The sequence below is a fragment of the Cydia strobilella genome, chromosome 20 (genome assembly GCF_947568885.1).
Source record: "Cydia strobilella chromosome 20, ilCydStro3.1, whole genome shotgun sequence".
In the NCBI taxonomy this organism is placed as follows: domain Eukaryota; kingdom Metazoa; phylum Arthropoda; class Insecta; order Lepidoptera; family Tortricidae; genus Cydia; species Cydia strobilella.
Window position 1 is genome coordinate 5,052,889 of NC_086060.1, and position 25,455 is coordinate 5,078,343.

At 36.4% G+C, this 25,455-nt stretch overlaps 6 protein-coding genes across 6 annotated transcripts in view; 3 read left to right on the forward strand and 3 right to left on the reverse strand.

Annotated features, from left to right (window-relative positions):
- The window catches only part of LOC134750775 (myrosinase 1-like), a 190,423-nt gene that overhangs the window by 76,120 nt on the left and 88,848 nt on the right, over positions 1–25,455 (forward strand). The gene's annotated exons all lie outside the window — the stretch shown is intronic.
- On the reverse strand, positions 219–1,263 carry LOC134750637 (dynein light chain roadblock-type 2-like). Its single transcript, XM_063685857.1, has 2 exons — positions 1,108–1,263; positions 219–461 (listed from the first exon to the last, which is right to left on the reverse strand). Exons 1-2 carry the CDS (start codon positions 1,187–1,189, stop codon positions 250–252), a joined length of 294 nt encoding a protein of 97 aa, XP_063541927.1. The 5' UTR covers positions 1,190–1,263; the 3' UTR covers positions 219–249.
- Positions 1,673–3,228, reverse strand: LOC134750599 (zinc finger protein 92-like). Its single transcript, XM_063685804.1, has one exon. The coding sequence runs from the start codon at positions 3,120–3,122 to the stop codon at positions 1,998–2,000; it is 1,125 nt and encodes a 374-aa protein (XP_063541874.1). The 5' UTR covers positions 3,123–3,228; the 3' UTR covers positions 1,673–1,997.
- On the forward strand, positions 3,686–4,999 carry LOC134750467 (small ribosomal subunit protein uS10m). The gene is made up of 3 exons (XM_063685627.1): positions 3,686–3,845; positions 4,008–4,258; positions 4,701–4,999. The coding sequence occupies exons 1-3, from the start codon at positions 3,831–3,833 to the stop codon at positions 4,948–4,950; spliced, it is 516 nt and encodes a 171-aa protein (XP_063541697.1). The 5' UTR covers positions 3,686–3,830; the 3' UTR covers positions 4,951–4,999.
- Positions 5,032–6,820, reverse strand: LOC134750468 (transmembrane protein 216-like). Its single transcript, XM_063685628.1, has 2 exons — positions 6,552–6,820; positions 5,032–6,421 (listed from the first exon to the last, which is right to left on the reverse strand). The coding sequence occupies exons 1-2, from the start codon at positions 6,784–6,786 to the stop codon at positions 6,228–6,230; spliced, it is 429 nt and encodes a 142-aa protein (XP_063541698.1). The 5' UTR covers positions 6,787–6,820; the 3' UTR covers positions 5,032–6,227.
- On the forward strand, positions 12,307–24,975 carry LOC134750595 (luciferin sulfotransferase). Its single transcript, XM_063685797.1, has 7 exons — positions 12,307–12,696; positions 13,415–13,491; positions 15,810–15,884; positions 16,976–17,095; positions 18,649–18,802; positions 20,031–20,155; positions 24,734–24,975. Exons 1-7 carry the CDS (start codon positions 12,489–12,491, stop codon positions 24,968–24,970), a joined length of 996 nt encoding a protein of 331 aa, XP_063541867.1. The 5' UTR covers positions 12,307–12,488; the 3' UTR covers positions 24,971–24,975.

A 25,455-nucleotide genomic window follows, 5' to 3' on the forward strand; every position in this document is an offset into this window, starting at 1 on the left:
AAAACGCGCGTTATAATACAATGAGGCGGCGCGCAGGACGATTGATATGAAGCTCAACTCACCGCGAAGATCGCGGAGTTATGTTAACGCCTAATAGTAATACTAATATGGAATAATAAAAAAAAAATGCTAATCATGATTAAAATAAATGATTAATAATTAAAACTAAATGCTATACTAAATAAACATTTTCTGTTAAAATCTAATCAAGAAAATAAAATACAATTGGCTGACAAGCCAAAGCCTTCGTCAGTCAACAGGATTTTGAACGACGATCAAGATAAAGTCTTTATCTGGCGCCACCATGATCTCGCTCCTCTTGCTGCGAATTCTCAGGAACGTCAACTCGTTGGTGGGGTCCAGGTCTCGCACAACCGACTTAGCTTTGTCTACGAGGGAGCCCATGAGTCCGGCGTATTGTACTGAGACATGGTTATCTAGTGTCGTCTTGATTGGGATACCTAGAATTACAGTTAGTAAGTAGGACTTAAAAAACTTATGGCGTTATTCATAAATGCTATGGATTGATAAATGCGTTACTGGTCTGAATTAGCTATGAATCGTTTGTCTTTATCTGTCATTTTGACATGTATTTGTAAGACAGGGATAAAACATAATGTAACTATTAGGCCCGTAAAGTTTTACGAATAAGTAATAGTACAACCACGGGCATTTTTACCAACTTCAAATTGTAAGGAGGTTCTCAACTGAATTCGTCCGGAATTTTATTTTATTATTTATATATTTGCATTAATTATTTTTATGATTTTGACCCATGTTTTTTCACTGATATGCGTTAAAATTGTTAAATAACAAACGAAACCGTCAACGCCATCTATACGACAGTTGGCCAAAGCTAGTAGCGCCCTCTGAACGAGAATCAAATTTTCTTGATTTTCGAGGCACGTTTTTTCCTTAGACTGTATCTATCTATTACGTAGTTATATCTATCTTTGGATTTATAATTAGGGATCCCAGGTTCCCATATTTAGCCGAGACAACATTAGGAAAAAGAAGCGATTTTTCTCTCGAAAAGCACTGTTAAGAACAGCTTAAATATTAAAATGATAGCATGCATGTTTTGTAGTTATATTTTTATTTTCATACCTTCGCCGTTGACAACTATTACGCCAGCTACACCTTTATGCGTGCTAAGTTTGCGAATCGTTTCTTCAGCTTCGTTTGCCATAGTGAAATGCTTTTGAAAGTCAGACTTTTAAAATGTTTGTTGTGAATTAAGCTCAGAATTAAGTCAGTTTAACAATTCATACGATTGTTTTGATAATATAAATGGCCATTTACAATCAAGGAACATTGCAAAGAGTACGCATTCACGGTGTAGAAATTATTTAATGGTGCTTGCACACGGCGCATATACGGTGCGTATGCGTGATTATGTAAACAATGGTATGTAATGAAGAAGCATACTGGTTCTGCAAGTCCCAGCCCGATTTCTTTAAGTGAGTCTTAACAGTTATATCTCTGGTATTCTCATAATTATGAGATAACCTTCAGAATTATGGCAAATAAGTTGACAGGGGAATAGGTATCAGAATAATGAAAATAATATTATGATAAATTCTTTTATTATTTATTTATAGACTACTATTAAACAAATAATTGGACACATCATAGGAAGTAATTGCTGACTTATACCATCAGCAACATTTCAACCCTTCGTAAATTAATCTTTGAATAATTGGCACGAATTCCTAAGACATACATGAAAAGCCGTTCCATACAGAGCGAGCAAACGCGCGAGGCAATTTCCTCGCGCACAAAACGGCCAGTGTAGACATGCCTCGAACGAGGCGCGCGTGTTGTACCGACATTTTTAACTTGCCTCGCGCGCGCCACCTTGCCTCGCCGCCGAGGCACGTCTACACCGGCCGTTTTGTGCGCGAGGAAATTGCCTCGCGTGTATGCTCGCTGTGTGTGGACCCGGCTAAAGAATAACAAAACAAACACATAAATATCACTGGTGTCATTAGGATTTTCTACATGACAACATTATCTGAAATAGGAGCTTCTCTTCTATTTTTTTCTAAAGACTCAACCTGTAAGTACAATGGCATTCTTCCAGTCCTCATCTTTTCTCTTTTATGCACCTTTAGCTGATGCTTCATCATCTGTTTTCGATATCCAAATGCTTTACCGCAGATGTTACAGAGATGGTCCTTAATGCCGGTGTGATCGACTTTGAAATGTAGGTCTAATGTCCGCTTTGTATTAAAGCCTCTACCACAAGTTTCGCACTTAAAATCATGCTCCGCTTTATGCACATGCATGTGTTTGTTAAGGTTACTTTTGCTTATAAAACATTTGGCACACTCTGAGCATTGATATGGTTTATCTCCAGTATGAGTTCTCATATGCATTTTTAATGACTCGGTAAATCTACCTCTATATGGGCAAAGTGAACATTTGAAGGGTAAATCATAGAAATGTGTCAACCGATGCCTTGTGAACTGTCCCTGCATGATAAACTTCTTGCCACAGATATCACAAACAAATGGAACATCTTCTGGTTTATGCAACAACAGATGCTTTTTCAAATATGATTCTGAGTACAAATTACAGCAAATTGGACACCTTATTTTCATATTCTCATGTTCTATAGATGCTTTGTGTTCATTGTAATCTTGAAATAGGTTAAAATCTAAATTGCAACGGCGGCAATGGTAGTTAGGTTTTACTTCTACTTTATGTTCTGTATCATCGTAGTTGTGGTCACTATCATTGTTGAAGTTTAAATTGTGTTCTGTAGCCTCCTTTAGTGTCTGTTCAGATTGTTGAGCTGTTTTTCTGAATAAAATCGCGCCTTCCAAAAGAGAATGACATGGTTCACATAAATATTTGGGAAATATATCGTCAATCTGTACTTCAATGCCTCCAAACATATTCAAGCTTTCTACAATGTCTGTACGGCCATCGTCGCCATAAAGAGGAATATTACCTTCCTTAAGACATACTCTGCATGTGTAGTCCTCAAGCGCGTTTGGCTCCTTCTTTACTTTGGAGTGATGAGCAATTACGGAGTCTTCAGTGTTCTTGTTCTTACATTTACCATGGCGTAAACGCCTGCAATGTAGCAGTTTCATAAGAACTAATGATCCAACCATTGCTGCGGCTATGTGCGACTGTTTCCTAGCAAAATACCGACCAATTATATTTGAAATAATATGTAAAATTAAAATATTAGAAGATCAGTGCTAGTTGTTATATTAAATTTTGACGTTTCAGTAAAAATGTTGCTATAGTAATTTTTTTTAAATAAAGCTAGGACTCCATTCCTACTTAATTCTAAGGGCCCTACACACTCGTGCGCAAATCGCGGCTTCGCGTCGCGTAGTCTGGAGCGAGACTCTAAAGTTGGTGAAACCATATTGTCAGTAAATAAGAACAAAAAAAAACTATACTCATCCTTTTCTTTTGAGTGCTAGTACTAGTGTAAGACAAAGATAGTATGATTCTCTCTGTCAATGTTTGAAATGAGACAGTCCTTTGACAAACTATACTGAACTAACCTATACTGATGTAGCCGCAGACAATCACAAATCAAATCAATTAACTCAAACAAATCAAATCTTGGAATGGTAACACTAACACTGTAATTTGCATTCATTTTCCAGGCCATAATTGTAAAAAAAAAATTGCATTCATTTCATTGACAGATGTCATAATCATAGTGGTACTGGTTGGTCGGATTTGGGTATTTTGGGCCCCAAGACCCAATTATTTTGTTAATATTTAGATATTTAAGGACCCGTTACAAATAAAATAATCTCTATATTGTAATTAGTTGTAAAAAACATCTCATATAAATTAAAATGAACGTATTAAAGGTAATAAAAATAACCTCCAATTCGTTTTCATGTTTGTTTTAATTTAAAAATCTTCTTTTATGCTTAAGTAATGCCAAGAATCAAAGTCGTAACTTAAAGTTTCTTATATGGTATCATTATAACACTAGCTTATAAACAATTCAATAAAAAAAAATATTTCAGGGTATTTGGAAGACCTCGCCGCTGATTAGGAGCACCATAGCCACAAATTATGCCGCTCTCCGACCTCTTTCCACTGTCACGCCCACTCCAGTACCAAAGACGATTCAGGACATCCCTAGCACAGTGGAGCTGGACAAGTTGTATAAAAAAGTTGAGTTGGAAATGAGAGGCATAGATCCTGCAGTGCTGCTCAGTTACTCCTGGTTTTGTGTGGCTGCCGCGTCGCATTTAGGGATTGAGGTGACGAAAAGGTTTGTGAATTGTTATTATTCTTGTGATTTTATTACTATAAAGAATAACAATATCATAAAAAGAAAAATAACTTATGAACGAAATATATCTATCAATAAAACTACATTAAATCTAAGAACCCTAAATATATCTGACATTAAACACGCAAAGGTGCCCATAACACTCGCTGTGATTTTATTGTTTAAAATTAGTCTAAACTTTTTCAGTCTGTTAATATTTTTACAGTGCTCTCATTTTGAAGCACATAGAATATTTCTGTCAATTAAGTCTAAATTGAATCGTCACTTAGTGGATTTGGATTGCAAATTTAGTTAACACATTCACTGCCAGACAAAAAACGGCGCGCTACTCAAGAAATGGGTTGTCCGGCATCTGAGCAAAGTTTACAAGTGCCCAGGGTTCCTGGCAGTGAATGTGTTTAATCATGAGTATTTTTTGCAGCTTTGCACCCAGGAAAGCTGAAAAGGAGAGGCATACCCTTCTCCGATGCGTTCACATCTACAAAAAGCACAAAGTCCAATATGAGATCCGGACATACTTTAGGTTCATCCATCTACAGAGGCTCACCGGCTCCACGTGTGACACATACCTGGAGTACATTGAAAGGAATCTTCCAGAAGGTTGCGCTTTGAAAGTCACTAAAGTTGAATGTCAGAAGCTACCGGATCACATCACCCCACCCACAGAATAGTTATTGTAAATATAGTGTAGAAAGTTTAGAATAAAAGTTTAAGTATGAATTTGCTTTATTTATTGATATTAGGCAGTTATTACGTTGTTTACTAGTTGTCCTAAAACATAGCTTAACATTTTAGTACTGTGTCCTAGTATTTGTCAAATCTGTAGTAATTTTACTATAATATGGTCCAATGGTTTTAATTTCTTATGAAGCTGACCTCATGGTCAGCATCTGGCATCCTAACAACATCTAATCAACTGCATCAATAAACACATTTAAATACAGGTCAGTACATATTAAGATAAATTAATTTTGAGACTTGAAAATTAAATAATTCACTTTTTATTTGTAAGTTTTTTAGTTTAGGTCATTATGTTTTTAGCTCACTTTATTGTTTTAATAGAAAATAAAGAAAATATAACAATCATTAAAAAAAAATCACTTGAGAATTAACTATATTTTAGGCTGTAACCTCTCCTTTGGTTTGATCAATAATTTATGTAAGTAAAAATGTATAAATGATATATTTGGTTTCTATCATATATTTCAGGTATACAAAGCTATTACAACATTTGCATACAAATCTGTGCATTGAGTTAAGTAATTAAGGCAGTAGCTGAATACAAGTATGACCGGTGTATTTTTAACAACTAGTAAGACGCCATTCATTTATTACGTAAGACGATTTAGGGGGAGGGGGATGGTCGAACATATCTTATTTTTTCTTACAAGGGGGAGGGAGGGGGTTTTCAGTTCTTACGTGAAATTATGACGTTTAAAATAACACTGACCCACAACACGGTGTAGAGTTAGCTTAAACGGGCTCCAGTACCTTTAAAGATTAACACTAAAACAAACCAAACGTGTATTCATTTCTTCCTGTAGATTCCTATGTAATATAACCAATATAGGGGGAGGGGGTCAGCCTTTTCTTATTATTTCTTACAAAGGGGAGGAAGGGGGTTAAAAACTGGCAAAAATCGTCTTACGTAATAAATGAATGGCGCCTAAGCTTCAAACAACAAACACTTAAATATAAACTATATAATACTTAGGGTTTAATAAAGCATAATATACCTATGTTACCTATCTACCTTCACCTAAATATATCCTACAAACAACTTTCCTTTAAATGTTTCTTTCCTAAATCACTAACTTGTATATAAAATAAGAGACTACTTTATGAACAGAAAAACACACTTTAAAATTGGAATGTTTTAGTTTTTCAGTTTTTCAGCTTTTGGCATTATTTAGTATCTCTTTGGCACCGAGGTACTTTGGTACTTATTCTAGTCATATTGTTGGTTTTTGCATACTGTGAACATGAACAGGATGGCGAAGGCCATCTCCAGGGCGTGGAACATGAGCATTACGGCGCACCAGATGTATTCCAGCCTTATAATGTAGGTTTGGTAGATGAGGAAATAGCAGACTCCTACTGCTGAGGGTATTGTGAGTAGGACTGAAAAGAACACTGGAACTTCTGAAATAAATAATGACACTGTCAGGACATGTGTTTTAGGCTTCAATAAACTCTATTTGCGAGTGGGTGACGTCATTATCGGTTTTTCAACGAACTTGGCCTAGTTAAATAAATTCAAGCGCCTACTTACTTTTACTAGACAAGTTTCCTCTCTGTCCCAAAAATATGCGGAAAGCCTCAATAACACACAAGGCGCCGAAAATACCAGTTTCAGTTAGCAAGGCGTTCTCTGGGTACGACACATTTATCGCTTTCAATATCCCAATGGCCACTTCACACACGAAAAACATGCCCAAATAAAAATTATTCAAGTACAACAATATTTCGTAAGCCAAACTTGAATTTACGTTGGTCATTTTCGACATATTCGTCGGGTTTTGGTCAAAACATGCAGCTGAAGTGAATGAACGTTTACTTTGCCGAAAATGACGTTTATTATTTTAGTTCGTTCAATATCGTTCGGGAAAGCGGAAGTGCGAGTGAATGAGGGAGAGGGTGCAAGGCGCAAGGTCAAAACTGACAAACATTTATTTGCGGGTGGCTAAAAATAGAACTAATTTTGTCACGTAGTTTTTTAAGGCTGTCGATTGATGGAAGCGACTTTTCCGGCGGTAAAGTTTTGGTAGTTCGAAGTAAGTTCAATACGCTAAGTAAATGAATTTGCATGTGTGACGTGCTGGTCACGGCCCATTAATTTTACTTTTAATAAGACAAAATGTTAACTTTATGTTTATCTTTGCCGGTAGGTGCTTAGGTAAAACATTAAACTTATTTTTACTTTATGTTTATTTCCACTCACTTACTAGATTTTTTCCATTGTACTCTATTGCATTGGTAATAAGGGTGATAGCTGGTAGCTACAGTCACCAAAAGCAAGTAACATAGAGTGCGTCCAAACTAACTTTGCAAGTTTGCACCGATTTGAATGGAGCAAAGTGAGGAGTGTCATTATACGTCAAATTACTCATATTAACATAGAAATTTGACATTAATAATGACACTGTCATTGCAAATGGCATGCAGTGTTAGCTTGGTCTGATCTGGTCTGGTCTGACTCTAGCCACGGAAGACAATGGCATACTTACAGGCATAATATTGTGATAGTGGTACTACTTTACCGCTCTAGTGTGATAATTAGCACATTTGCAAGTATGAGAAAATTTCAAGGGGCCATATGTACTAACGTTGTACGATACATGTGCGAATCTGTAATTCGCATCTCGTGTCGATTGTAATTTAATGTATATACTATAATGTCGATTCTATGAAATTAGGCAGGCTACGCACACAATACACCAATAGATACATAATACGCAAATATTGCTACTAGAACTGGACCAACCAGTAACATAAAAAGTAAATACATTGTAAGTTATAATATTTATAGCATTTCCGCATTAAGACGAAAGTGGGGGACCCGCACGAAATCGCCTTTTCATACAAACGTAGTCCTCATTTTCCTTTTTGGATATTTATATTATTGATAATATGTTGACACAGTATATCAACCACAGCTATATGCCCTTACGTTTGATTTTTTTTTTCAAATTTTTAATTATTATTAGTTTATTAGTTAGACTTAGAAGCATTTAAACATTTGTATGAAAACTGTTTTTCGCTCCTAACTTTTACAATTATCAAAAAATCAAAATTAGCTCATCTTACTTAAACGAAACATTCTTTTATTTTTAAAAAGAAACAAAACTGCATTCAGTTTTTTTTAATTTTCTTGTCTCGCCCGGGAATATAACCGTTTAAAATCCAAAAAAATTAACACTCGCTATTTTATTATATAGTCGTTACAATAAATGTTAATGATAACATTTCTCCAAGAAACATTAGGTATTACACTCGTCTGTCGTACAACATATCCATAAAAATCGAATATTTAGTACAATAATATCTTTAGACATAAGCAAAATTGAAAAATGCACTTTCCCCTTTAGGGCCCATTAATTTTTCCACCCTGTATAATAAAGACTGGAATAGTTTTCATATAAAGTACAGTCAGTGGTTTAAAGACAATTTTTCAAGGAAATTGACAGATATACTGTCCATCATCGCTGCAGCAGTAATGCTGTAGTTGTCTTCAGGATGTCATTGATTCATTTAATTCAAAAGCTGGTGCGGATTTTATATGAGAATGAACACGATACCGAATATGTCATTAAGCCCTTTAACGGATCCCCACTATTTTTGTTACACCTTGTAAGTATATTACAACCAAATTACAACCAACGTACGATTGCCAACCTATAAAAAAAATCCTCAGGGCAAGGTAGAAAATCACATGAATTAAATCCATATTTTAATAAAAAACTAACTAATTATTCACCTGTAAGTACCAAGTTGCGCAGATGCGCGAAACTGCTAACATGATTACACGGCATAACGCATCGCACTTGTAATGCATAAAAGGTTGGGCGCCACTGTAATAACTTTTTTTTGTTTTGAATTTCTATCAAAATGTTGTTTAGTTGAATGGTATAACACACCGCACTTGTAATGCATAAAAGGTTGGGCGCCACTGTAATATTTTTTTTTGTTTTGAATTTCTAGCAAAATGTTGTTTAGTTGAATGGCATAACGCACCGCACTTGTAATGCATAAAAGGTTGGGCGCTACTGTAATAACTTTTTTTTTGTTTTGAATTTCTATCAAAATGTTGTTTAGTTGAATGGCATAACGCACCGCACTTGTAATGCATAAAAGGTTGGGCGCCACTGTAATAACTTTTTTTGTTTTGAATTTCTATCAAAATGTTGTTTAGTTGAATGGCATAACGCACCGCACTTGTAATGCATAAAAGGTTGGGCGCCACTGTAATAACTTTTTTTGTTTTGAATTTCTATCAAAATGTTGTTTAGTTGAATGGCATAACGCACCGCACTTGTAATGCATAAAAGGTTGGGCGCCACTGTAATATTTTTTTTTTGTTTTGAATTTCTAGCAAAATGTTGTTTAGTTGAATGGCATAACGCACCGCACTTGTAATGCATAAAAGGTTGGGCGCCACTGTAATAACTTTTTTTGTTTTGAATTTCTATTTAAATGTTGTTTAGTTTAATGGCATAACGCACCGCACTTGTAATGCATAAATGGTTGGGCGCCACTGTAATAACTTTTTTATTTTTGTTTAGAATTTCTAGCAAAATGTTTTACTGTTTTGTTGCTACTTTCTCGCACTAGTGCGTAAGAGAGCACTTTTCGTGCATATGTCGAAAGTTTAAAGGGTCATATGCCATATGTAGGTACTGTAAAACGTTGTACGATACACGTGCGAACAGGTAATTCCCAACTCGTGTCGATTTAAAACACTCCCTGTAGACGTGTTTTAATTTATCGCCACTCGTTTCGAATTTCCTCTTTTCCGCACTTGTATCGTAAAGAACTATAGTTGAATGATTCTTAACTTAGGCATTTAAATCTTACAGTCTAGTTAGCATCGCATATTATTAGATTTATTAGGTAGATTGTGATCCTAGGTGAAAATAAAAGGGGCCTAATATATATTATAACCAGATTAACCGGAAGTCTATTTTCAACTGCTTATAATATGTTGTAAATTTTTGAGCACTTTTCGTCAGTCGCGTCACAAGTGACATCTAGTGTCGAGTAGCAGTAACTTGACGCTGAATGTTGACTACGAAATTAATAGTATTTTTGGTATGGAGTGAGCACTCTATGTCTAGCTTAAGTATACTTAATTATCTTTGATGAAACGAGCTGAAAACCTACACTCGTATTAAAATGCCATTCATTATGTTGTAGTAGCAGTCACATAAACTATTAGGTCACAGTCACATAAAACACACCCAACTTGTCAGTAGAAAAAAACCGGCCTAGTGCGAGTCGGGCTCGCGCACCGAGGGTTCCGTACTTTTTAGTATTTGTTGTTATAGCGGCAACAGAAATACATCATCTGTAAAAATTTCAACTGTCTAGCTATCACGGTTTGAGTAACAGCCTGGTGACAGACGGACAGACGGACAGACAGACAAACAGACGGACAGACGGACAGCGGAGTCTTAGTAATAGGGTCCCGTTTTTACCTTTTGGGTGCGGAACCCTAAAAAGGGCGCGATTTTTTTTTTATGGGAAGATAACTTCGCTCTGATTTTCTTTAGCCGCCTTTTCCTACTGACAAGGTCACTGTGCCAGAGTATAATATTAATATTTTTGCTATTTTAGACAAAAACTCGCTAGCAGTCGCTCGCCTACTAGAAACCGAAAGCGGCCAGGAAGAAAGCAGCACTGCAGTTGCTGTTTACCCGCCAAACCTGTTATTACTTATGATGCAAGCAAGTTCATCAGACTCCAGGTTAGAGGTCTAACGGGGAAAACCTCATTTGTCCATACAAATGACATTTCCCCTTACGACCCCTATTCACTGTAATGGATTAGGTATACCTATTCACTGTCATGAAAAAGAAACTAGAATAACTACCTATAGAAGTATGAATAGAGCTCAACGAGTAGGACTCGCGCAAGTAGGGTTTCGTACCATTACGCAAAAAATTGCAAAAAAAAATCAAGTCTGTTACAACAAACTTGATTTTTTGCAGTGCATACACGGTAGCCCAACTTAAATATTTTTCCCCTCACTACCTCGGAAAGTTGTCTTTTATCCTTTAAAACAAGCGGGGAAAAACGCATTTTATCCACTAGTGGGGAAAGTAATTTGACCTTGGATGGAGCGTGTTTAAGTAGCTTGACAGATAAAAAAACGTAAAACACTCATAATAATGGTTCGTTTGATATTAATTATCATTAAACAAATGGTTTGAGAATCTAATAAAAAATGCCAAATTTAGCTTTATTTAATGATTTTATGTCATAAACCTTAAAGTTCCATAAGAAACGTTTGTTTTTTAATAATGATGTTAAATATAATTCTGTACGCACAAGTTGAGTCGATGCAATTTCAAAACGCATCATTGACATTTCATACTTCAGAAATGTCAACATTGTCAACAAAATTTTTACTTAACAACTCACGTAAAAATACAGAATTTCCAGAGTTTTTGTTATAATATCGTAAAAAAATGAGTGATTCCAGTGATGAAGATGATCTAACGCCTGTGGATGTTGCACTTTCCTCGCTATAGTGAGGGGAAAAGTTTTGTGTTACACACGGGTGCAATGTATTTTACTTCTCGTGTGTTAAAACACTCGCTAAGCTCAGGATTCCATTTTAGAACCACTCGCTTCGCTCGTGGTTCAACTATAGAATCCTTTCGCTTGCTCGTGTTTCAATTCCACACTCGCGGGTAAAATACAACTTTGCACCCTTGTATAACAAATAACTATATTTTATTCTGTTTTTAGTATTTGTTGTTATAGCGGCAACAGAAATACATCATCTGTGAAAATTTCAAGTGTGTAGCCATCGCGGTTCATGAGATGGTGACAGACGGACAGCGGAGTCTTAGTAATAGGGTCCCGTTTTTACCCTCTGGGTACGGAACCCTAAAAATGACCACACGTGCTGGTCATGAACCACCAAGTTGATTTTAAAAGATTTTTAAAGAGTCATTCAAAGATTTAATAAAAAAATATCACGTTGAGTTAGTTTCCTAACGAATGTTTCCATCACCAACGGAAAGTGCCGTATTTTGTCATTTTGTTTACTAAAACGATTTCCAAAAGCGCCATCTGCCATCCGTGACTTTTTTTGTACAAAAAATGATTTTTCAGAAACTGTTACTTGTAGTTTTTTCTCCAAAAGATATATTTCTGTTTTTATTTTTTTATTTTATTGTTATGCCGTGCGATTATGAAAATAGTCAGGATTTCGTATGAATTTGGGATCTTGACTCTTGACTCGATACTTCTAGATTTGGTTCGTTGTCCTTTATTTTTCGTAAAAACGCGTCTTTTTTATTTTACACTAATTTTACATCCCGTATGTCCATACCTTTACCTATTTCGGTATTCCATCCTATTGGAAAGTAGTGAGAGTGGTAGCAGAACGCGCTGCACGCGAACACACCGCTTCCTCGTAACGTTCGGAACGGACGTTCGAAAATCGAATGTTCAGTTACATTTGAAATTCCAAATTTTAAAAATGAGGGTCAAACCGAACTTGACCTTTTCGAAGCTGGATAACGAGACGGGGGAGCTTCTCGATAGGATGTTCGATAAGAAGGATTGTATGGTGGAGATTAATCCGGGGAGGGTGATTCTGCCGGCGGATTATATGACGATTGGACAGGATATTTTGGATATGGAGGTTCTGGAGAACGATGTTTGGATGTGCTCGTATCCTCGAACTGGTAAGTCTATTAGAGATAAGAGTTTTCAATTGACAACAATGTTTGTATATTATATTTCTGATTGAAGTCCTTGCAATTCTGAAGATTCCACTTTCCAAATCATTCTCTTAATCAAAATTTTTGTCAACAAAAGGGCAAACAAATGCCTATTTTCGAACGTGTTTTTCCGTGAAAAATTTTCACTATGCTCGTAAAGGCTCCCTCTTCTTTTTAAAAACTGACGAGAATGTTGCATTTTATCCATGGCAAAGTAATTTGATGCAAATTTTGAGTTGTTTCCTCATGTGTGCTGGTAAAATTGACTTTTAAGTGGTGATTTTGAATTTAATGTTCAATAACCGTCATTTGGATTTCATTTGTAATGTTTTACAAATAGAATTTTCTTCGTGTTGGTGTGGTAAAAAAACTGACGATTCCATATCTCAAACCACTCGCTACGCTCGTGATCAGTTTCGGAATCTTTCGTTTGCTCAGCTCTTGATATTCACACGAGGGGTTTAACAACAACTTTCCCCCCTTATAAAACAAATAACTATTTCCGTCATGGTTATTTTTTTACAAACAAATACGAATCGGATTATTTTTAAACCATTTTTTGCAAATAATACTTAACCAGGATTTCCATCAATGACGTCACTGGTAAAATATGATGAGAAACTTTTAATGCTGCCTATTTGATTTTTGATAACGTTCTGATAGAATTATTTAATGTGTGCAGGCTCCACATGGTGCCAAGAAATGGTTTGGCTTATAGGCCATGATCTGGATTACGAGGGCGCCAAATCTTTGCAACAGGTAAGTTTTATCAAAATATTTATCGAACCTTACTATGGGAGTTAATGGGAGTGAGCCCGATATCGCGAAAAGGAGATTGGCTCTCGCACAGAAAACATCTGATTTGCCAAAATGTATGAAACAGCGAATTTCAAAGCCAGCCAAAACTCGATTTCGCGTTTGTTCCCAAGTCAAACATGAACATAACTTCTAATAATACATTTTTTTTTATATTCACCTCGCAAAATATGGCTAAGATCGGTCCGGAAACGAAGCAAGCCGCCGAACCGGTGAACCGGTACTTTCCAGCACATGGCGGCATTTTGCTTCCGCGTTTACCAGGAGCGCATAAAACCAAGGAATAATCTGTGACCCAAATACAAGAGTCCAGAAAGCTGCACTAGATGGCATTTTGCAGCTATTAAGTACGCATGTGCAATCTAGTCTATAGGTATATATAACTCGAGTAAAATACTATTAAATCAAAATGAAAGAGAAAGTTTTACTATAATGGCGTTTCAATGCGCTAGAACGAGACGCGATGAGGGGTAGTTTCCCTGTTCATAGGCGAGACAAGTGTTGTCCAGTGTATTTCTACATCGTAACTTATCCTGTCTCGGGCCTATTTAGAGCCACTTGTACCATTCACTAACCCGGGCGGGGTTAACCGGTTAATGGTTACCTGTACAATTTGACACTGGGTTAACGGTTTAACCGGTTAACCCCGGGTTAGTAGTATGGTGCAAGTGGGGCTTAGATACTTATTTTTATGAAACGGTTAGGTATGGATAATAATTGGATATGAATATAATCAGTCAGCATTTCTTATTTGTGTGTGTGTATGGTATCATAGTAGTCTGACTTGGATCTTTTTCATATTCACTCTTTACAATCCTGCACCAAACTAACTGTCTCTGTTTGGCCCAATGGTTGACTGGTAGAGAATGCCTCAAGGCGTTAAGTCCGCCATTTGTACTCATTTTGTGTAAATTTGTGCAATAAAGTTTAAATAAATAAATAAATAAATAAATGTCACTGTTGACCGTTTCATAACAAGACTATAAAGTTCGAATTCTTGCTCTCGAGCTCTTGGTCTCGACTTCGGCTGATATTTTTCCAGTATATATTGGACTACAGAACAGACCTGTTTACTAGTTAACTGGGTCCTACTATACTGGTTTTAAGGTGATGCGCTGGTCATGGGAGTGAAAGAGCTGAAAATTGATTTCCTCAGTTTCATGCTGCCCTAGTACACGCGGAAGGGAAATTGTCTCTAAAGCTCCCAGGGTGCTACGGATACGGATACGAGATAAACGTTCAACGGACGTCTGTACTGTTCCACAGATCGTTCTCAAATAAATAGTGCTAGGTTTATGGATGCTGTGAATGCGCTGAAAGCATATTGGAGTGATTGTTAATGAACCTTTTGGCCTTGATATAAGGTTAAAAATTGATTGTTATTATAATTAGGCCTGTTACTTTAATTGGCTTTGGCTTTACTGCGGTTCAAATTATAGGCATAACAGACGATTACTAAGACATGCCATTGCAACATTTTAATTGAGCGAGCGGATGCCCCGGAATCGTTTTCGATTTAGTTTGCTGGCCAATTGGCTGAAATAATTAAACCAAGGGATGAAATGATGCCTTTCACCCGAGATAAACACCACTTTACATTTCGAAGAAGAGGAAAGTAAAATGCATGTTTTTTTTAAAACATGACTAAGTATACATTTTTATATTGTTTTTATAGTATTTCTTGAGGGTACTTACTTTCAATTAACAATCTAGGCAAAAGTATCGTTATTTATGGAATGGGAAGTTAAAAATCAGAATGGAAATTGTATAACAAATCCATTTATACCCAAATAAAAAAAATGTAAGCACTTATAACGTAAAATGCTCTAGTGCAGAAACGTATCATTTTCTGCACACCTTTTAGAACAACAATGACCCTCTTTCAGAGCTTGAGAAATGAAAAATTATTTCATATGTCTCAGGTCAAATTTCTCAACTGGCTCTGGTTTTCTTTGTCGATTCCGTGTATTGATTTTTTTGGAAATGGCGTACGTTTAGGTATTCAGTTTTAATAGGCAAGTGGAGTGGTAATTTCTCCATACGAACGTACTCGACTCTGTCACTCCGTGGTTGACCCCAGTCTTCAGCTCACAGAGAGCGAGCCACTAGTAAAGTTTTAAATCCTGACCATAAGTGTTCAGCTCATAGAGCCACCAGTTTTAGATCACTCATCTTTTCATTATTCGCTCGTTTATTCATTCATCATTAGTTGCATTCGCCTTTAAACAAAATTTGATTTTGTTATTATGTTGTTTGTTTAGATTCGGTGCCCGTTGGTAGAGCTATCGTGTATCATGGTGGCTGGACATTCGGAATGGCATGACGAGTCTGTAAAGGTAAGCGTCTATTAAGTTTATTTGTGGTATTTTCTATAAAAAGGGACCTTATTGTCGATGGCGCTTACGCCATTATAAACGATGCTCCGATATAAACACAATGCCGCGCGACGCTGTGCGGCGTAAGCGCCATCGACAATAAGGTCCCTTTTCATAGAAAATGCCCCATTTGATAAACAGTCAAATATGATAGTCTATACGTCCTTGTCCTAGTACCAGTAGTATTCCTGAAGACAAAAAAGATTAGCATTGCATTTTTACAAGCATTTATTTAACTTTCCCTGTTAGCTATACTTAGTCTGGAAAGTCAGCTTTGACGCAAAATTCAAAAATTTTGTGTGGCAGATCGATCCTTCGCGCCTACATTTTTTTTATTTGCTGTCTTTTTCTACTGACAAAGCTGGTTTGCCAGACTATAGTTACTATACTATGTTAGTTTGAGTCAAAGCTATATTAAAAGTTCTTAATGAGAAAAACCGCTGACATTGCAATATTATGATGATAATGATGACATTGAGCTGAACTGGTGATGGAGACCGAAGATTTGCCTAGCCGAATTTGTTTCATAACTGTTGAAAGAAAACACAAGTCAACGATAAAAAAACTTGTAGGTTACTATTAATTTCTTTACAAATACTTTTATTTTATCTAGTTAGATAATTACAATTAATAAACGAACGAGTGTGAATTGAAAGTAATTTGAAACCCGAAGCTGAAGGCGAGGGCTTAATTAACACGACTTAATCCAGTGGCACACCCAATATTTATCATCAGACTTGTGAGGAAAAAAAGGGAAATAAATAAAACTTCTGCCTAATTTCGTACAAGCATTACAGCCCTAGGTTGAATTTTTGTATTTACGGACCGCACCACCTAGCCAGTGTAATGAAAAAATACATTACAACCTTTTACGAGCAAAGTGTGATAAACAAACTGTAATTATTAGTATAAGCTACAAGTAATTTTACGTGTTAGTGTATAAGATCTTCTTCTTTTTTAAACTTGTATGGTGCTGTGTATGTAGATTTTTACAATTAACGTTTTCTATTCTATTCTATTCTATTTTAAACATATTTATTTGATTTTGTAAGGGCACATCGGTTGACCTAGTGAAGTACCGACTAGCGAGACCGCGGTACATCCGCAGCCACCTCCCTTGGGATCTGCTACCCGTGGATATACAACGCGAAGACGGACAGGCTAAAGCCAAGGTACATTGTTACTTAGTAAATAATTTTATTAACCCATAAAATTACAGTGAAACCTTCGAATTACTGCCTTAAATTTTTTACTGTTGACAAGTTTTTACAATACCCGTGCCAAGTTGGACGCTTTCGCATTAGGTACCTGTGCATTGGTGCATAGCGTGGTTATTTCAGTTTTTTTAATTTCATCAAAAAGGTTTGAAATAGCGACGATAAGTTCAAGTAAGTACCTACCTAGTGTTACTATCTTTCGTTTATTTTGTAGTAACGTTTATATTCTATTCTGCTATTTCTGCTTATTTCAAATAAAGAGATAAAACTATTTTAATTATTTTAAAATCATATCAATAAAAACGAAGATATTTCTATTTACTATTTAAGGTGTGCAAAGTACCTACTTAAGTATAAGTATTTATATTACATTGTTTTTATACTACTACTTCACTGCTACATTTTTATCCAAAGAATGTTTCACAAAAATCACAAATGATTGATCGTCCATAACCAAACATAACGAACAACATACCAAATGCCTAAGCACTCATCATGCGTAAACATAGTAAGCAGCACATCAGCTGTTTTGAGTCGGCGCGCACCTTACTACTAGTCAAAGGATCTTGAAGCTTGTACATTGTAGCTACGTATTATATTTGAATGGTAGCAACAATTATCGCAGCCACGCGCAAATTTTAAAAATAGAATGTTGTTGTAAAGAAGCTTCAAATTCCTTTGATTCTAGTCAGGTGCGCTACGACTTCAGTCAACTGATGCGGTACATAATGTAATGACGGTTGGGTGCAGCGTAGCTTGAATGACTTCCTCTTCCTAATGTTTGCTAACGTTTACGGAACGATTTGTACGCGAGTTACGTTTGTTTTGTGTAATTTCGAGGAATAGGGCTGTGCTTGGGGACTGTGGATTGTGACTATGCTTATTGTTTTTGTGCAATGTTAAGTGGACATGCAAGTACATTACCAACCTAAGTTTTAAAGTAGATAGCCAAGAGCCAAACGTGCAATATTAAATAGTCTCACCCTAAATACAAATAAATATTAAAGTAAATCCTACACACATTGACTAATAAGTCCCACAGTAAGCTCAAAAAGGCAAATATTTGTGCTCATCATACAAATACATCGCATCGGCAAACGTAGCGTAGAACGCCCTCAGACTAGATGGAGCGATGAATTTAGCAAGGCCGCTGGCAAGAGCTGGATCAGAGTTGCCGCAAACCGTGCTCCATGGCGTGCAATAGGAGAGGAGTAGGCTGATAATGAAGATTATGACACAAATAAATGCTCTTATCGGGATTTGAACCCAGGACCATCGGCTTCATAGGCAGGGTCACTACCCACTAGGCCAGACCGGTTGTCACCCCTGATTAAAGTAACACGTTTTTTTGACCTACCGTTGCTAGTTCTACCGGTGGAACTAGTTAAAAAAAAATTTGGCGATCACGCTTTTTAGAATCAATCAAACCAGTAGTTTTTTCATAGGACTTAACGGGACTTTTTCTCAGAATTTTTACCACTGTAATTTATATTGTTATGTATTCCCAGGTGATCTACACATCACGCAACCCTAAGGACATGGTAGTATCCTACTATCACTACTGCACGCTGGTACACGGTTTAAAGGGGACCTTTGAGGAGTTCTGTGACCTTTTCATGCGCGACCGCGCGCCTTTCGGACCTGTGTGGAACCACATTCTTGGTAAGAATATTTTTAGGGCTCCGTACCCAAGAGGTAAAAACGGGACCCAATAGGTAATTAGTAATAACTAAGACTCCGCTGTCCGTCTGTCTGTCACCAGGCTGTATCTCATCAACCGCGATAGCTAGACAGTTGGAATTTTGCCTAAATCGTTAATTGAAAGAACTCAAAAAATATAACTGAAGTTTATACTTAGTCGTTTTTTTCTAAATGCTCATGTATTTTACTTTCGAAATAGAAAGTAGATTGTTTAACTCGGGTGAGAGGCACCATTTCAGACTCGGACTATTGGCGCTCTCACTGCGTTCGAGCGCCAAACTACTTCCACAAACATCGGTGCCTTTCATCTCTTGGTTAACAATCTACTATATACGACCCTTTTACCTTTTACATTAATAGTTTTGTGTCCGGTCCGGAGCCTCTAACGCTTCGGGCATAGTCCTCGGGTAAGGCGCTTCTTATTTAGGTTGTCTTAATTGAAATCAATCCCCCCTAGAACCCCCTATTCCCCCCCTAGAATAGGCTTCTCATAGAATCCGTACCTATTCAGGATGTCCGGCAACGTGCTAGTACATTTGAGGCAAGTTGCTCTTCCGTGTGTACCAGGATCACATATAGGCCAGGAGCTTTGTATTATTTTAGTTGCAATGCCATCTATCTCGATCGTTGTGCAATAAATGGTATCGATAGGGAGTACCTATGGCTGCAATACGCGGTTATGGGAAGGTTTGTTTCTAAGTTTACTCATACCTGTTTATATAGATAGACAGACCAAGCTAACTCTGCATGTATTTGTAATGATAAAGTGTGGCAATACGATCATTAACGTCTTATTTATATGAAGGTATGACGTGTATAATGACATTCCATTCCTTAGTTCTTTTCAAGTCTGTACAAGGCTAGCTTAGACGAACTCTAATTGCGAATATTCATCAACTAATAGCAAAGATATATATATGAGATAGATATATGTATGTGTATGTATGTAAGATAAGTAAAGTAAGAAAAAAACGTACCTCGGAAAATTAAGAAAAAAATATGCTCGAATAGATGGCGCCATACCTTTGGCCGTGTCGAAAGATGGCAGTAAATTTACTGTGACTATAAAAATTACTATTATACACTCTATTGTCTTTGCTAATAGTTATTTCTTAGGAAACTTGATTTGGTTGCGTGCTCCTACAAATGATGACTAATGACATTGAATCTGTTCTGTCCTCTTCCGCAGGCTTCTGGAACCGCCGAAATGATCCCAACGTCTTGTTCATCAAGTTTGAAGAGATGAAGCACGACTTACCCTCTGTGGTCAGAAGGACTGCTGACTTCCTTGGGACGTCCATGACCAATGACCAGGTACGTACTGTGATCTTTGTTACTGTTGCGAACGCAACTTATTATTGTATTATATATCAAATATTCCCAATGCAGTAGCTAAACCAAAAATAGTGGTAGGATGTTGAAAATGGATGCACGACGTTCGTTGCATTTTGCGTCACTGCTTTTCGGTGTTGTCCATTTTCAACAACCTCTGTACCTCTTCAACAAATTAAAGTTTTCCACCCGCCCGACTAGAGAAGCCATTCGACTTATCTGCCCGAGACACGGCAGTTCAGCAGCATTTCGTGGCAGTTTTCGCTACTCTGCCACGAAATGCTGGAACAACATACCTCCGCCTATACGTAACTCTAAGACACTATTCACATTTAAACTCCAATTTAAAAAATATCTTTTTAGCCTGCAATTGCCGTGCTCGTTGCGTCCCATGGATTTCTCAAATCGTCGGACTTAGTTTTTTTTACCAGAGTTATACATAAAGTTATTATTTTATCTACCTCTTCTAATGTCTATAATACTAATAATATTTACCTACCCTTACCATCATAACATTTTACCCTACATGAAGCTATAACCTATCTGTATCTTTATAGTAAGTATTTATATTATTTGTATTTTTATATTTATCTCAAATAGTTCTAAGCTACCCTCCGGCCCGGGGTGCCACAGAAAACCAGCGCTGTGGTATTTATTTATACCAGAGCATATGCTGAGTGGCGTCCTTTTGTAGCCACTATAGCGGCGCCAAAATTTGTGTTTATTCATTAACCCTTACCTTACTCCTTTTTCTATAACTACCATTGTACCTAGCTTTAAGTGTTTAGTGAGTAAGTTCTTTTTTGTAACTGAGGTGGCGCTGTTTGTAGAAGGTCTTTACAATAAATGTATTTTCTTTCTTTCTTTCAAACCAAGCTAAACGCAGCCGTCGGGCTCGGTTAGTATTCGGAGGCTTGTTCTAAAGCCCGCTCCAGATGCGAACGCGATTCGCGCAGGAGTGTGGAGGGCCCTTAAAGCTCCAATAGCAGCGCTCCATATATCATGTGTATCGCGGCTAATCAGAGGCACCTATATTTAAAGCCATTTTGTACTGTTCAAATTATGCAAATTCACTCTTTCATCAGCCTCCATACAATCACAACACAACACCACTTCTGCACTTAATCGTTTGTCAAAGAACCCTTGTTAATATAATATTTAAGATAGGCTTATTATTTTCGCGGCGACAGAAAAATTAAAGAGTAGCAAACTATTTGCAACTAAAATAATAACTTGTCAGCGATTAAATATTTTTCATTTCTCATGCTCTGAAAGAGGGTCATTGTTGTTCTAAAAGGTGTGCAGAAAATGATACGTGTCTGCACTAGAGCATTTTACGTTCGAAGTACGATTTTTTTAATATTTTGTACGATAAACAATTGAAATTAGAGTTTAAATGGATTTGTTATACAATTTCCATTCCGATATTTGACTTTTCATTCCATAAATAACGATACTTTTGCCTTAATTGTTAATTGAAAGTACCCTCAAGAAATACTATAAAAATGTATTCTTAGTCATGTTTAAAAAAAACACATGCATTTTACTTTCCCCGTATTCGAAATGAAAAGTAGAGTGTTTAACTCGGGTGAAAGGCATCATTTCAGCCTCGGACTATTGGCGCTCTCACTGCATTCGAGCACCAAAATACCTCGGCAAAAATGAGTGCCTTTCATCCCTTGGTTAACAATCTACTATTGGCAATCATTTATATTAAATGAGCTTTAAACTAAGGATATTTTAAAATTCAAATAATGACAGCTACTTTAAGGTAGCAGAAATAATAAACAAGAGTACTGAAATCATAGGCGAGGTACTATAAATAAAAATGAACAATCCTAATTGGGCCAGAGTGGAATTGTTTGGTAAATAAGTTTTGTAACTGGCTACAAAATGGGAATCCAAAATTACATTAAATCAATAGGTAGGTAGGTTAGGTTCGTTAGGTAGCTTCAAATGCCCGAAGGGCAAACCGCCCAGAAATAGGAGCCCCGGGCTCCGTCTAGTTAGTCATTCAGTCATTTATTGCCTTCATAGGTACATAATAAGATGTTACATAATGATTTTGATCAGCTATGAACCCTGTAGGGCACTGCAACTTAATACTCACTAATTAACTACATTCTTATCTACGTAACTTACTAACTAAGTAATTAGTAATAAGTAGCTAAGGATCACGATTATAGGTTACAATACATAATATATTAAATTTGACATTCCAATTAAAGATTATATTATATTATATATATTACGTTGTGAAGTAATTTTTTTTTTAAAGAAACAGTCCGACGAACTCCAGCTAACTAGACGGAGCCCCGCTTCCGCTTCGCGGGGCTCCTATTTCTGGGCGGTTTGCCCTTCGGGCATTTAAAGCTACCTAACCTTGATTTATTTTATATGCAATCTCCATTAAACAATTAGAGTAGGCCATTTTCAACTTTTTATCCGCTGTCATGTTTCCGCTTAATTAGTTAATTCAGTCGCCAAAACAATAACTCGATGCTAGTTTATATTGAAACAAATCCAAAAATTGATTACTTAGCTGCTACTTTTTACTTTATACTAGTCTCCGCAATTAGTCGCCAACTTATTATTATTGCTCTGCCCCTTTAATTTTTTATAAATACCTAAATCAGATTAATTTGTCGCCGCGTTAAATACATGCCAATAAGATAGAGCGGTACTGTCATAGTAAATTTTGTAACCACTGTAAATTCACTGCCATCTATCGACACACTTTAAAACTAAAAATGTAGATTTATAAAAATACAATAAAATGTATTTAAATATGGATAAATGTTTTTTTTTATTTGCATTAATTATTTTTATATGATTTTGACCTATGTTATTTCACTGATATGCGTTAAAATTGTTTAATAACAAACGAAACCGTCAACGCCATCTATACGAGAGTAGGCCAAAGGTACTGGCGCCCTCTGATCGAGAATCAAATTTTCGTGATTTTCGAGGCACGTTTTTTCCTTATATGCCTTATGGGAACCGGTCGAAGAGATAGTTCAGATCCGGAAACCGCTACCAAATTTTAGTATGTTTCCATTATTGGGCATGGTACTGGGTCTCCAAAACTGCCGGGAGACAGCGGCGCAGGCCATCTACTTCAGCGGAATGACGTCATCAAAATTACTCCCGCATCGTTGTGAATATTGCATTTTGCACCCAAACTATGCATTGCACATACACGTGTGGGGTATTAAACGAAAGCCAATAAAATATTATATATTTGACTAATACACTATATACCAAAATATACAATAGTTTAAGAGAAATTTAAAAATAAATGAAAATGATAAAATATGAACTTTTTTCATAAAAAGTGTTTTTTCTTTGTTTGTAATTCTTAAAATATACATTGTTTTCCATAAATGTATTAACGAATCATAATATATTTAATAACCTTTCGTTTGATATAGCACACGTGTATGTATGACTCATCGTATAGTTATAATTTAGATTTTGCAAATTTCGGTAGTGGTCACATGTAGGACGCCATTATATGTCACTCAGGCACTATAGAGATTGTCTCCCAGCAGTTTTACGATACTTTTTATATTGCTAATAACATACTAGAGGCTTATACAGATTATCCTGAAAATGACCAATTTCGATTTTTTTATCTTTAATTCATTTGTTCTAGCTACATTTTGATGTATAATTTTCACATTTTTGGTCAGATTTTGATTTTGTTGGTATCAGTGTATGGCTAGAGACATCATATTTAATGTTGTAGTACATTGCTTTAACGTCCGACTTTTGGTTTGGTTATAAAACCCAAATAATCTAATATATTTTTACATCATTTTGATTTATTTGTAAATTGCTCTTAAACTATTGTATATTTTGGTCCATAGTGTAGAAATATAATATAGAAAATTTAATTGGCTTTTATTTAATACCCCACACGTGTATGTGCAATGCATAGTTTGGGTGCAACATGCAATATTCGCACCGAGGCGGGAGTCATTTTGATGACGTCATTCCGCTGAAGTAGATGGCCGGCACCGCTGTCTCCCGGCAGTTTTGGAGACTCAGTACCATGCCAAGCAACATACTAAAAGTTGAAAGCGGTTTCCGGATCTGAACTATATTCCCATAAGGCCAATAGACTGTATCCATCTATTACGGAGTTATATCTATCTTTGCCTGTCACCATGCCTGTCACGTTCTAACAAGTAAGTGCGAAAGTGACAGGCATACTGACAGGCGATAAAAATGGAACCATGCTGCCACCGCTGATCTGCACGGCGGCTAAAGTTACACCTATTGTCTGATAGGCTTCTAAAGCGTAGAAAGCGAACTATCCAAATACAAATATTACGAACGCGTACGTTTTCATATTAGAGGTGGCGTCTCACTTTTTCGATGTCTTAGGTTGGGTTGCACCAAACCGTATGTCACCGTTTTAGCGTTTGCTAAATTTTATTGTATGGGAAGTTTCGTAGTTCTCTGCTGCTTGATGTTGATCAATCTATTAATTGTGGTTGGTGCAACTGGTCCTTAAAGTCAACAAACGTAACAAACCAGTCAATTTCATCTTTCCAGGTGGATAAACTCTGTGACCATCTCTCCTTCAAGAACATGAAGAGCAACCGCGCGGTCAACCTTGAGCCAATCCTACAGAAATCCTTCGGCAAGAGCTACTTGGAGGGGACCAAACTGAGATTCATCAGGAAAGGGGAGATTGGGGACTGGAAGAACTACATGTCTGATGATGTTTCGAGGAGGTTCGACCAGTGGGCGGAGCAGCATTTGGAGGGGACTGGCCTGAAGTTTGAATAATTTTGACTAGATTCTTGAGACTGACATATCTGAAATATTTAGGACGATTGACATGAGGGAATATTGTTGACGGCTGTTTTAAATATTTCAATATGTTTGAAGAACTTTTTATCCTATGTAATATGTATTATTTTGTAATTGATGCTCTTGGTATTAATAAACGTTTTTATCACAACTGGTTTATTTCTTTCGTATGCTAGTTTAAAGTCGTAGTCTTAGGATCTGTTATAAATTCCACTGCAATCATAGGTCATAATTCAAACTAAATACTTTAGATACAAATAAAAAAAGGCCATTAAAATATCTTATAAAATTTAATTAATATTTATTTTTATTTAAAAAAAATTAATTTAGATTTGTTTTATGAATAATTATTATATTATTTGTTTTATTTTTTTAATTTTCTTCAGTAAGTAACAAGTAGCGTCATTTTCCACTGTGTTACCCTGGTAAATGATATTTATTTAATACCTACTCCACAACTT